This window comes from Tauraco erythrolophus, chromosome 1 (genome assembly GCF_009769465.1).
Source record: "Tauraco erythrolophus isolate bTauEry1 chromosome 1, bTauEry1.pri, whole genome shotgun sequence".
NCBI classification, from domain to species: Eukaryota; Metazoa; Chordata; class Aves; order Musophagiformes; family Musophagidae; genus Tauraco; species Tauraco erythrolophus.
This window is the reverse complement of record NC_141465.1, coordinates 33075490-33088746: the sequence shown is the minus strand read 5'-3', so window position 1 is coordinate 33088746 and position 13257 is coordinate 33075490. Positions and strand designations below refer to the sequence as shown.

Genomic DNA, 13257 nt, shown 5'->3' with positions numbered 1-13257 from the left:
GTGCGGGAGGGTGGGGGACGGCAGCGGCGGTGGGTAAGCGGCGGGAGTGGGGGTCTCTGCGTCTTCTCCGGCAGGTGGGCCGGCGGCGGGCGGGTGGCTGTGGGGGGCAGCGGGGGGCAGCGGGCAACGTCCTCGTCTCTGCCCTCTCCCCCGGCGCCATTTCAGCCCGCGAGGGAATCGGGAGCCGGAACCGCTGTTGGGCTGCTGAGGGGAGACGGGGTTTCTCGTTACCCTCTACAGTCTCCGCTGCCGTAAAACGTGAGGGGGCACGGGCGGCCCCAGGCGGTGTTGGCTTCGCCCGGGCGGCTCCCGGGGCTGTGTCTGTCGGAGCAGGAAGGCGCCGAGAGGCCCGGCCGTGGGGGGGAAGCGCCAGGGCTTTGGCGGGCTATGGCCGCGCCGTGGCCCGGGTGGTGTTTGGGGTTAGAGGCTTCGTGTCTCCTGTCACCCACCCGCCTTCAGGAGTTTGCTTGTAGTGCGTTTTCTAAACTTTAAAGAGGCAGATTATTAAACAGGGAGTGCTCCGATCTCCCTTACTGAGATACAAGAAACATGCAGTATTTGAAAGGGACTTTAAATGTTTTTAAGTTACTTTTTTTTTTTTTAATTCAGGTTGTCTAAATAAGGCAAAATCTGTTTCTTGATATGAAGAAAAACAGAGGCCGGACAGGTCGCAAGAGAAGAAGAAAACGCTTGCAGAGTTATATGGATGGAGGTACTATTCCTGGAAGTACTGCTAAGTAATAAAATAACCAGTTGTTTGTCAAGGTGTCATTTCGTGGTGCATGTTTCTCAAATGCCTTTGTGCTTTGAAAATAACATTCATAAACATTAGCTTTTTCTACACAAATATTCTAGCATTGGTTTACAGTCCCAAGCAGAGTATGGTGAATGTTGTGAGCTCTTTTCTGGCTAATGGGAAGTACTACATCATTCTTAAATTCTTTGACCCTTGACTATGCTGAATAGCTCCTAAGTTCTCAGAGCTCACAGTACTCAGACACCTAAAACTTATTAAGCTAATTTGAGGGGAACTTTTCCTGCTATTCTATTATGCTATACTAAAGTGTCCAAACCCCAGTTTTTCTGACCATACAATAAAATTCTTCAATTTCCTTTATTTTCCAATATAGTGCTGTTTTATATCATTAACCCTCTCTTTTTTTTAATTTTTTTTTTTTAGTCAACTGCAGTCACAAGTTGGAATACATTAAGCTTAAGAAGTGGCTGAAAGACAGAGGATTTGAAGACAGTAATTTAAGACCAGCACAGTTCTGGGGTAATGTTTTAGTTACTTATTGGTCATACATATTTGATTCTTCTAAGAATGTTAGATTCCTGTTTTCATTTTGAGTCAACATCTGGCTAGCATCAGGAAAAAAAGCCAGTTACTGTTAGTCCTTTAAGGACTTCTGGTGTACAAACATGAATGTCATTTAACCTAAACAAGTAGGTATGGAGGCCTGAAGTACTGTAAACTCTTTCTTATATAAAGATGCTCTCGTGTAAAACTTTAGTGTGAGAATACTCTGTTATGCTACAAAACGTGAACACCTATGTTGAATTCTTTGTAGAAATCAAGATTTTATTGTTAGTAGTACAGTTTTAAAGAAGGTAATATCTCTTCAGTGTTTCCAGTATCAGAACCTAACTTTGTTATAATTTCTTCATGGTTTTTTCCATGCAAGTTCAGCAGATCTAGTGATGCAGAAAAGTAAATAGTTTTAGGGCTGGGATTCACTTAGTACTGTTTACAGTAAATGTATTTACTTGTATTTTTTCTCTTTAAATAGACTATGTTTCAAAAACTTTTGCAATATTAAAGAGAAAATAGTATAAATCAGAGAAAAAATATTGTGAATAGAAATGGTAATGTTTAGTTAAAACTCTGAAACCAAGAACAGCAGCCAGTGATGAAAGATGTGTTCAAAGAAAAAAATTGGGGAAAATGAGTCAAGTAATTGCTAGAACTGGACATCAAGTGTTGCAGAGGATGCAGGGGAAGGGCTTTCACAGGGTCCTGAAAAGTAAAAAGAGAATCAGAGAACAAAGAAATGACGTATACATCTGGAACAATCCATAATTGGCTTTTATGATTTGTAAGAGAGAATGTATGTTCTTTTAGAGCTTTTCCTTGCTGGCCTGTTAATTTTTTGCAGCTTATCCTAGTTTTCTGTGTTTTACTATAAGCATCCTCTTTTTTCCTGCTTCAGATACAGGAAGAGGACTGATGACAACAAAAGCTCTTCAGGTTAGTAATGTTGATTCTAATGCAATAGCTCCTCAGGTTTTGTGAGATGTAATGACTTTTGCAACAAGCAAAGCTCAAAATTCCAGGCCAGGTCTTCATGTTCCGTTGTGAATGTAATTTCCAGCCTAATACCGGAATTTTCAGTGTTGGAGTATCTGTAGGATGATATCCTGTGTACCCTGATCACTTGTAGGATGAAGACATTCCTGTACTCATTTACAGAGATTTAGTATGTAGTCTTGTGTTTCATTTAAGGCAATCAGTGGCTAACTGAAACCAAAAGGACCAGGCCCCTTCCCTCCTGTATGCCTTCTCCCTCAGCCACTGGCTCCCACAGCTTCTTGAGCAGTGTCTGTAGCAGTTTTCCCCACTCGTGTGGTAAGTTGCATCAGGAAGCTAAACTAATAGAAAACTCTCTCTTCAAAAAAATTATTAGCTTTGATGGCTTTGCTCTTTGAAATCTCTCACCTTGGTCAGACCAGTGCTGGTACAAAGGGAGGAATGGCATATCAGGAAGGGGGATGGAGGAAAGGGATGGGGCTTTAAGCAGCATTTGGCTTCAGATTATCTTAGCCGTAATGTGAAAGCATGGCTTTAACTTCACTTTGATGGCCCCCTTCTTTGTTGGTAGACCAGCTAATAGAATCCTCATTTCTATCATTCCCAGCAGAAAAGGAGAAAGGTAGAAAAAATACCTTACCCTTCAGATACTGGCACAGAAAGACTGAACTCTGACTGGAAAGCACCTTTCAGAAAACAGGCTTGTTAGAGAAGTTTCCTAACTGATATAAGAATAGTATGTCAAATGATGGGGAATCAGACCCAGAGCCTTTGCAAAATAAAGAGTATAGCAAGAGGTAGGAAGGAGATGCAGTGGAGAAATCATGTGTGGAGAACAGTGTATGTTCTCATGCTGACTCAGGGTTAGAGCGCAGTTGAAGCCAGAGGCTCAGGTTATCCACAGTGCTGCGAGTCTGCAGTGAGTGAAATAAGCCCTAGACTCAACTGGGTGTGAGCAAGATAGGGAAACTCAGGAGAGGAATGGGAAGGGAAGAGTATTGACTCAATTCATGTCCTGTCCCTACAGGCATGGACGCATATGGCTCAAACCAGGCGTGAAAGCTAATTTGCACACTCAGCAGCTTGGCAAACAAGGTCAGGATAGACGTGACCTAAAATACCCCTACCACATACTGCTATATTGGTAGAAGTTCAGGTATTTGTGAGATCTAAACTGAAATATATCTCAGTACACAGAAAGTGAGTAGCCAGGCACCAAACTTTCTGTGAACAGCTAACTTTCTGCAGGTGACAGTTCCTACTGATGGCAATCATCCTCCTTCCCTGGCCTGTGACTATCCTAAAACCATGCCAGTTTCCATCAAGTTTAATATCACATCTGTTTGCTTCCTGACATTAGTGTTCTCTGGGCAATGTCTCTCTGTTCAGAAATCACATAGTAGATGAGTCATTTGCACTTGACCTTTGCTAGTCTTTCTTGTGTGTTGTGTTTTTTTTTCCTCCATTAAAGGCAGGGGATCTGATTATTTCATTGCCTGAGAAATGCTTAGTCACTACGGGCACTGTCCTGAGTAGCTACCTGGGAGAATACATAATCAAGTAAGTGAAAAGTGACACTTTATGGGCAAGCGGGCCTTTCCTGTGGGTTGCTTATTAGTAGATTAATCATCTTAAGAGGTGGTAGGCTTTAAACTGCATGCCCTAACCTATATGACTATTTCTTATGGACTTCCATACATGTGGAATGCTCAGATAAATAAGATTTGAGCACAGAGCATCCCCTTTTAGCTAGGCAGAACTGGAGGGAAGGTTACAGGCTTGAACTTGACCTGCCTCTTGAGCCAGCTTGGACCTAAATGCCAGTTAGGAATTGTTTCTTGGGAATTTGTGAATATACTTCAATAGGAGAAGGGGGATAAAGTGGGGTTGCAAAGCAGTCACGTGAAGATGGCCTTTTAGAAAATTCAGAACAAAGACCTATGCTGGACACTGAGTACTTGTTATGCATCCTAAAAAAAAAAACCCCAACCGCCCCAAAAAGAAACCAACCCAAGAAGTGAACCAGCTTTTATAGCCCCTTTGAAATCTTCAAAAGGACTTGGAGATGAACTACAAAGAAGTTTAAAATAGAAGCTATTTATAACATTTAAAAGATCTAGAAGAGAGATAAAATACTGCTGCATCCATTTCCTATCTCACCTCTGAGTATCTGCTATGTTGGTATTTTTATTTTATTTTCTAATAGATGGAAGCCTCCTGTATCTCCTCTGATAGCACTGTGCACATTTTTGATAGCAGAGAAGCATGCTGGTGAGAAATCTCTGTGGAAGCCATATCTCGATGTTTTGCCCAAGACATACACTTGCCCTGTTTGTTTGGAGCATGATGTAGTAAGCCTTCTTCCTGAACCTTTGAGGAAGAAGGCTCAGGAGCAGAGAACGACGGTCCATGAGTTGTACACGTCTTCTGAGGCTTTTTTCTCTTCCCTGCAGCCTTTGTTTGCTGAGAACACAGGAGCTATTTTTAACTACAGTGCTCTAGAGTGGGCTTGGTGCACTGTTAATACCCGGACAATATACATGAAACACTCACAGAGGGAATGTTTTTCTTTTGAGACAGATGTTTATGCACTGGCACCATATTTAGATTTGCTAAACCATAGTTCAAATGTTCAGGTAAGAAACTGAAAATAGATCACCCAATTTCTTTGTTTGTAAATGCACTATCTCAATACAGTATGCAGTTATGTTATGGATTAGAAGTGCCTGGAGGTCAATGAGAGATGTCATAATGGGAAAATTGACTAATGAGGACATGCGCAGGCTGAGTACTTACAGGTCCTATATACTGTGGAGGTTGTTAGCCCAAGGTGGTTGAATAAAGATGGTGCAAATGTCACAGTTTTGTATAGCAAAGCAAAGGTGCAGGGAGAGCCCACAATAGGTAAGATTTGTGTCCAGGGTAGTTATTGGAAAGTTAAAGAAATTCTTTGCCCTAGGTTTCCTGCAGTAGAGTCTCAAATTTATGATTCCAGGTTAAAAAAAAAAATAAATTAATTGAATGGTACAGCAACGGGGACAGCTCGAGGTGGGTGCTTCCGGAGATGGGCTCTGAGCAAAGGAATTGCTGTGCGTTTATACCCTTACAATCTATGCACCCAGTCATCATGTGCTGATGGTGCGCCTTGCATGTGCCTCTTGGTCCAATGGTAATTGAGGTCTTCCTTGTTCCTTATTGGATTCTTTCTTAGTCTCCAGGCAGGCTGTTAGCTGTTTCTAATCTAGATGAGTTGTAGCTTTTGCTGACAATCGTGACACCCTTATCTTCCATTTTGCACTGGTCTCAGATCCTCCCTTCATGTAACTAGGCAACAGTTCAAGGTAAGTTCAACTTTCCTAGGTGAAAATTTGCAGCTTGTGTCCTAAGGCTTCAGTTAATTTAGCTACAAGGCTATTAGCCCTAACAATTGTTAACAGTGCTAAGCAAGACTATTCAGGCAAAAGGATATAGTTAAAATATAACCCTACTGTCCTCTCTTGAAAGGCTCAGCTCCTGAGAAAAATCTTGAGTGACATGCTCCCTGTGCTACTTCGCCGCTGGCAGCCTTAGAAAAAAAGCATATAGAGCAGTTTCACCTTATGTCGGGGACTATGTGCCAACATAGAGCTGGGATAGCACAGAAGTAGCCAACTCTGCCTGAAGCCATCTTTATTTGTGGATTTGGGGCCTCTGTAATAGGTCTACACAGTGTGTGACACATCCTGCAGACTAAGGTTTTCATGTTTTTTCTTCTTCATACTAGTTTTTATAGAGTAATCCAGGTATGGATCATCCAAATGGGTTGCCTTTTCGGACATCCATAACACTTATCTGTTTTGTTCTAGTGTTAGAGAAGTGTTCAGTACTCTTGAGTTTTAATATTCAAGGTCTCATGCCTTTTTCATGCTGTCTTCCTGTCAAGAATAAAACCTTTTATTTTTAACTTCTCAAAGGTAAAGGCTGCGTTTAATGAGCAGACAAGAAGCTATGAAATTTGGACAAATTCCCAGTGCAAGAAATATGAAGAAGTATTTATCTGCTATGGGCCTCATGATAATCAGCGGCTGCTACTAGAATATGGATTTGTTGCCGTTGATAACCCTCACAGCAGTGTTTATGTCTCATCAGGTTGGATTTGTAGATTGTCTTGACATTGAAAAGTACAATAGTAGAGAGCAGAGCATCTGAGCGTATTAATGCTATCTGTCTTCAACAGGAGATAGGGGCGAAAAAAGGATAATTAAAGGATAGTGAAAAAGTTTGTGTGTTTGGATGTATATATACGCACAGTGCACAATATGCACAATGCTTATTAACGCATTGGGATTGTTGGGTTTTTTTTTAGTACCATCAAAATATTTCTGTGTATTTCCAAGAAGCGGAACAGAGTTTGGTACTACTTTGAACTGCATAGAATTTAAGGATTGGAGTTTTAAAATTGAAAGTGTTCCTTGGTAACTTTTCCTTCTGTAAATTGCAATTCTAATCAGCATGTATGTAGAACTTCCAATTGGATGTCTTAGATCGTATCATTGACTTCAGGATTTAAATCCTGATCCCCACAAAGTGAAGTTTCTGAGAGTGATTCGTAACTTCTGTTTGAGTCAGGATTTCCATTGTAAGGATACAATCCTGGAGATTGCTGATAGCTTTTGAGAAGTAGATACAGTCTGATTATGTTAAAGTTCACCAAAATGTAGCAGGTTTTAGTCTTTGTCCTGTAGCTGCTTGAAAAATATGTTTGAAATGTAATTTCAGAATTGAGGATTGTGGTTTCTTCTACATACCATATATTTAAAATGTGTTTTTATGCAGATACTCTCATCAGATATTTTTCACCACTGGACAAGCAGAGAAAAGCAAAAGTTTCCATTCTAAAGGATCATGATTTCTTAGGGTAGGTATCAGGAGTTTTTTTGTTTCTCTGTGAGCTTTCTTTTCAGTTTTTCTGCGAGTCAAATTTTGCTTCTAGTATCAAAATCCAGCATAAAATAATTATTTGTTTTTTAACAAACTGATTTGCTTGCTGTTTGTGAGAGAATGTGGAAGTGGTAAACACCAATATCGAAGCTTGAGATAGGTTTCAAGGTCCAGGTTGTCTCCTAGATGTGTATCCTAGTGGAGTAAGGGGAGTCAAGGAGTCCTCTAGTTCCAAAACACAGATCTTCCCTTGTTGACACTTCTCAGTAAGAAAGCTGTCATGCTGTAAAAGGTCGCCTATACCTTCTGCATCTCATCACTTCTGACTTTTTAGAAACCTGACCTTCGGATGGGATGGACCATCTTGGAGACTCCTCACAGCCCTCAAGTTGTTGAGTCTTGAAGCAGATGAATTGTAAGTTTTAGTACTTTTTGAACATTTAGACAATGTGCATGTGCCATTTTCCTTTATTTGCTCTTTGCTGGCCGTGTCTGAGATACTGTGACGATTTTTTTTGATCTCCTGTGTCTATGTCATTGTCTCCAGATGTGAATTGAAAGAGGAAAAGCAGAGAACACTATATAATGTAAAGTCATTGCATATTTACTGTGTTTGCTGCTTTGGTGTTTTGTTTTCTGGTATTAAACAGTTGACGCACCCCGTTGTTTTCCCTTTCTATTTTGAGAACCAGATACTACTGTAAGGTTCAGATTCCTGACCTTTTTCCCATTGGTTTGATGAGTCTTTTAAGTGCTATTGACCTTGCTTGATTTCTTAAAGCATGTGTTCCACAGGTTGCTTCTGAAATTCTAGGGCTAAATAAGTCGCTGAAATTAGTCTCCAGAGAGCGTCAGCACAGTTTTCATCATTTTTTCCAAATGGTACATTTACCTCAAACAGTCTTAATAGAAAATGGTTACCTGAGCCTTGCTTGTAATAGTAAATTTAAAAAAAAAAAAGAAAAAGTTTTCTCTTATTCGAAGCTGTTTGTGCTTTGAAGATTCATTGTTGAGTGGAATAAGTTGATTGTAAGAACTAAAAATAAATCCTCATGGTACTGGTTTCAAGCCCATATGTGAGGCGAAGTTTAGCAGAAGCCATGCTAACAAGTTCTGAGTGAATAGCTCTTACTCCTTACTGGTGCTGCTGAAGTTGGTGGCAGCATGGCAGAGCGGTTAAGACCAGAAGCATTGGTCTAAGTGCGGACTGTGGCTTTGGCTGCAAGGGTAGGAATGAAGGATTGGAACTGCTGCTCCAGACTATTAAATCTCTTCTCTTTTGCTTGCCTTATCAGTCTCATATCTGAATGCTGTGTGCCTTTCTCATGTGTGCTGACCCTACTTGCCTTATGCTAGTGATGTTATTCTTAGCATAACCATATGTTTATCATTCAGTTGGGGAATACAGCAAATGATTGTGTGTTGTTTGAACATTTTTGTTTTAGTACTTGCTGGAGGAGAGTGCTGCTTGGTGATGTAATTTCAGCCAGAAATGAACAGCAGACTTTGACTATAACAGCAAAAATATGCCATTTTTTAATAGAGGAGACACAGCGTGTCCTTCTTCAGGTAATTTGACTAGAAGAATAAGGTAGCCCAGATTCTTTTTTCTCCTGGTGTAAATGTACAGCAGCGTAATTTTCTGGGGTGAGAAGAGAGTGACGGAGGGAATTGACTACACTGGGGTGGTGTAGGATTTGTTTCCAGGGTCACTGACAACACTAAATTGCTCAGCAGAATTTTGGCTGCAGCAAAGAAAGGAACCATGTTACAAAGCTTATACAAAGCCCTGTAAACAACCTTGCTCTGCCTACAATATCAATGTGTTTGTTGAGGTTACCTCCTAAAAGAAAATGCAGGCTTGTATGAGGTGGGCACATAAGATTTTGCAGACCTACTACGAGTGCCTTGTTGCAGAAATTGAAGGCTGTGTTCATTAAAGCCAGTTAAGCCAGACGAGCTGCCCGTATCAGCCAGTCTCCTGTGAGGGAGGTCTATACTCTTAGAAAAGCAATCTCTCCTTCCTTTCTGAGTTTTGGCAAACAACATGTGCACTTAATGTCAAGTTGGATAGCTATCATGGAAAAGGATTATTAAAACCACACTTTTGCAGAGGAAAAGTGTATGCATAGAGTATGAGGTGAATCTGGTCTTGAGCAACATCTTGAGGATGGTATGGACTTAGGAGCCTGGTATCAGGTAAACATTTCCTTTCAATTCGTCTCCTTGTTTTCAATCTGCTTCCTATCCACGTGATGATTTTTTTCCCTTTTTTTCTTTTTTCTTTTCTTCTTTTACTATTACAGTTTCTCTTTTGAAAGCTGAAAAAAAATACTGTATTCTGACATAGTTCATGGAATCCCTACCACTGATGAGCTTTCCACAATTTCATGTCTTATATTAAATAATCTGAATTTTTAGTAATTTCATTCCATTTGTATAAACTTCAGATTTCCCAGTTGAAAGAGAACAAAGAGAACCTCAAAAAACACCTGGCTTTGGTAGAAGCATTACACTTGGAAGATCTGAAGATACTACAAAAATCAGCAGAGATTCTTTGCAACTTGAATAAGACAACAGCTTGACCCATCTGGAGCTGTCATAGCAGTGGGGGATTGGATCTCATTTACCATGGATGTAACTCTTTTAATGGACCTGAGCAGCAAATAACGTAAAAAGTCATCAGAATGTGACTAGTTTCATTCACAGGGTCACACTGGACCCAGAGTTTTATTTTGTTCTTTGCTGACTTTCAGTGATACAAAAGGTTAGCCCAAATGCTGGGGGGGGAGCACAGCTGGCTTTCACCACATCTCATCCAAATCAGGCTACTTGTAAGCAAACAGCTTCCAGGGGTATTTGAGCAGCCCCAGAACTGTGGGCTCCAGCAGTCCTAGACTTTACAGGTGCCTGTGTAGCTAAAGCATGGACAATAGGGTCAAGCAGGTACTCCTCAGTGTGTGTTTGAGCTCTGACACTTGACTGAGAGGAAGAGGATGGAGCAGCTTATAGTTGCCCTGTACTGATCCTTTACTTTTTCCCTGAGGTCTGTACCTGTCCCCAAGACTTGGCAGTTCATGTTGTGCCTGTTCATTGCTGGGATAATAGATGCAAACTAGAGCGCAGATCAGCCCAGTTGTGACCATCTCCAAGTCATTCCCTTCACAGTTTCAGCCCAAGTGTTTCTTGAACACTAAGGAAGTGTGAATTCCCCTCCTTTACTCTCAAAGCTCCCTCCAGACTCACTAGTTCGTGTTCAGACTCCTCCTGCTGGAAATGAGAACTGAAAGGATCTATCCTGTTGAACTCTCTTGTTTGGAAGACCACCCAGGCAATTCATTCTGTTTCCATTTGGTTCTGGTGATGGCATTGAGAAATGTTCCATCCTGTCTACAAGGAGATAGTCTTGTGAGCTGCCTTTCAGTATTCTCATTAAATAATGTCATCTAGAGAAGATAGAGACTTCTTCAAAGGGCATTTCAGGGCAGGACCCATACTTAAGCTGTATAAACTTCACTTGTAATTGTGATTGTGTTGTGATTATTTTCCATTTTGTGGGGAATCACATTTTGCTAAATTTTTCATTACAGTTCTTAAAAAACGCTAAAAAGTAAAGAGTGTTTACTTTTGTAAATATATTGCTTCATTTTCTACAAGACTTCTCTGGTTTTGAAATAAAGGAAATTGTATACAGCAATAAAGACATTCTAGCTAATGATATAATTTAAGGAAAAAAATGCAATGAGTAAAACTGTTTTCAAGCTCAAATGCACTTTCAGACTTTCTTTGGTACCTTGTGAACAAGAATGTTATTGCATAAACTTGCTTGGATTTGTGGATAGCAGGGTTTTTCACTGCTTTTTTTTTTTCTGCATCAAGTCTATTTGGGACAGGAAATGTCATGATACCTGGAGCTCTGAGAAGGGCCTTTCCTTACCTAGAAGGATACATTGGTTTAGGTTCAAAAGACTGGAGGAACTGAGAATTGTAACTGCTGTTACTCAGTTTCCCAAACCAAAAGATCTTGGTTTTGAGGTGCCATCTTCATAACCTCTTCCCAGGATTAGGAAATCCTGAAAATAATCTATTTTCTGCCTTGTTTACCCTAATACACTGAGACTTTTGTACTGTCAGGTTTTCTGTATTGTTCATGTGGAGATGCTGGCAGTGTGTGGTTACTTTACGTTTCAGAGCAGAGGGCAGGGTGAGTGGGTTGGGAGGGGAACTGAAGTGCTTTCTGGAGCTAGAAGCACACATATGCTTTGAGCCAACTACTTTCATATTTGTCTAAACTCTGGTTTTAACCTCTGCAATTCACTTGGCACCATACTTTAGTCAGTCCTATGCTGAAGTATGTCCTGGGGTGAGATGACTCACTGGGTTTGGGAATGCAACCTCTACTAATCTCACAGGGCAATTCTCATCAGCTCATGTAAGGGTCCTTATGTACCACTGAACCTGGCTACAGCGGAGTTAGCAGGGCTGACACCTTGACCCCGTGACTGGTGCCCATTCATTTGGGTTAGGTCTGCAAAAAGGTCTGCAGAAGTCATGGATGACATGAAGAGGGTAGATAGCGACTGAGCATTCGCAGTGCAAGAAGTAAGTGCTTTCAAAGGAAGCTTGAAGAAGTCAGGTTCAAAACTTAACTGTGGTAACTAGTCTGCTGAGGTTCACGAGGAATATGGATACAAGAGCTGACACGGATGCAGAGCACATATCCATGGAAGACAGAGCTGTCGGCACTTAGCAGCCAGACGAACAACTTTGGTCTTACGTAGTCCCCTGATCTCAAAATACTTGAAGGTTGGGAGGGTATTGTGTATGCTGGGCCTGTGCTTGCTCTTCTAAGGTGTTGGTGGACACTGTGGGATCCAGAGTGCTGGGCTAGAGGGACCCTTGCTTTGAACATGCTGTGCAGTTTTGATGACTACAGTTGAACTGTTTGACCTCTTACTTTCTTTTAATAAAAACTTTTTTATTCTCTAAGAACAGATGTGTTTTTCATTTTATAATTTTATAATGCAATGGTACCAGTGTTAAAGAAGATAAGGATGCTTGGTGTTTTTCTTCTTTTTTTTTCTTCTGGAGATGGCTATTTTAAGAACACCTTCTGTACGATGTGTCTTGCAAGATGGGCAGTAGTTTGACAGAAGTTTATTGTTAGCTTCAGTATTGCACTATAGACTACACATTTATGCCAGGTGGTTTGAATATGGGCTCTACTTCTGTAACTCCTACGCTGCCTCCAGGGAGTGTAGGAAGGGGATCTGGCAGTGCAGGGGGGCAGGCAGGATGAATCGCTCGTCTGTCTCTCACGTGTAAGTGCAGCAGTAAGCCCCCAGCTTTACCTTAAGCACTGTAGCAAGTGTTCTGAATAGAGCCATGTGTGTTTAATGTCAAAGGCAAAATCCTGCCTGAATGAATGATGGAATTGGAACTAGTGCTTTTGTAACACACATCAATAGCCACGGATTTTTATCAGGAATAAACCAGCGTAACATAGGTCATGATTAAGCATTTATGTACGTACATGTCTCCTCAGCAAAAGCTTAAGTTCTTTTTTGAATCAACCTCAACTATGTGCAAGACAAGGCATCCTAAGCTGGGCTAAGAGCTGGAGTGCCGGAAGAAGCAACTGCGCTCCAGTTGGGAGTGCTCTCCAGCTGTCTTACTGAACACTAAATCAAGTTTTCAAAGAGTGAAGGTGCTTACTCCCAGTCTCTACTTTAACTAGAGCCCCTTTGAGCTGCAAACATCTTAATCACTTCGCTTTAGTGACATGCCGTTAACATTTGGCTCTGGCTCTCTGTTAGACTAAGAAGGGATTTAGCCACGATCTTAGTGCGGAAAGACTGCATTTCCCTCTTTGTATAAATTTCCTTTCAGATTGTATCTGGAAATCTTAGTGACAGTAGCAACAAACGCCAGCTTTTTACCATGAGCACTACAAACCTCGTGTAGACCATGGCAATGAGCTGGATTCTCTTCCAGCTTGTACAGTGTTACTCAAAGACAGCCAAAGTAGG

General features: G+C 41.1%; 1 protein-coding gene across 4 annotated transcripts; it reads left to right on the top strand.

Moving 5' to 3' along the window:
- The first annotated feature begins 3 nt into the window (after window positions 1–3).
- Window positions 4–12170, top strand: SETD4 (SET domain containing 4). Of its 4 annotated transcripts, none has more exons than XM_086617946.1 (11): window positions 4–33; window positions 610–712; window positions 1181–1276; window positions 2211–2248; window positions 3780–3868; window positions 4515–4944; window positions 6262–6436; window positions 7124–7205; window positions 7563–7643; window positions 8674–8797; window positions 9679–12170. In XM_086617946.1, the coding sequence occupies exons 2-11, from the start codon at window positions 643–645 to the stop codon at window positions 9811–9813; spliced, it is 1320 nt and encodes a 439-aa protein (XP_086474072.1). In that variant the 5' UTR covers window positions 4–33; window positions 610–642; the 3' UTR covers window positions 9814–12170. The 4 variants fall into 4 exon arrangements, with proteins under 4 accessions (XP_086474072.1, XP_009981105.2, XP_086474073.1 ...); XM_009982803.2 differs by lacking the exon at window positions 4–33 and adding an exon at window positions 36–74; XM_086617947.1 differs by lacking the exon at window positions 4–33 and adding an exon at window positions 36–74 and having other exon boundaries at window positions 9342–9720.
- The last annotated feature ends 1087 nt before the right edge of the window (window positions 12171–13257 follow it).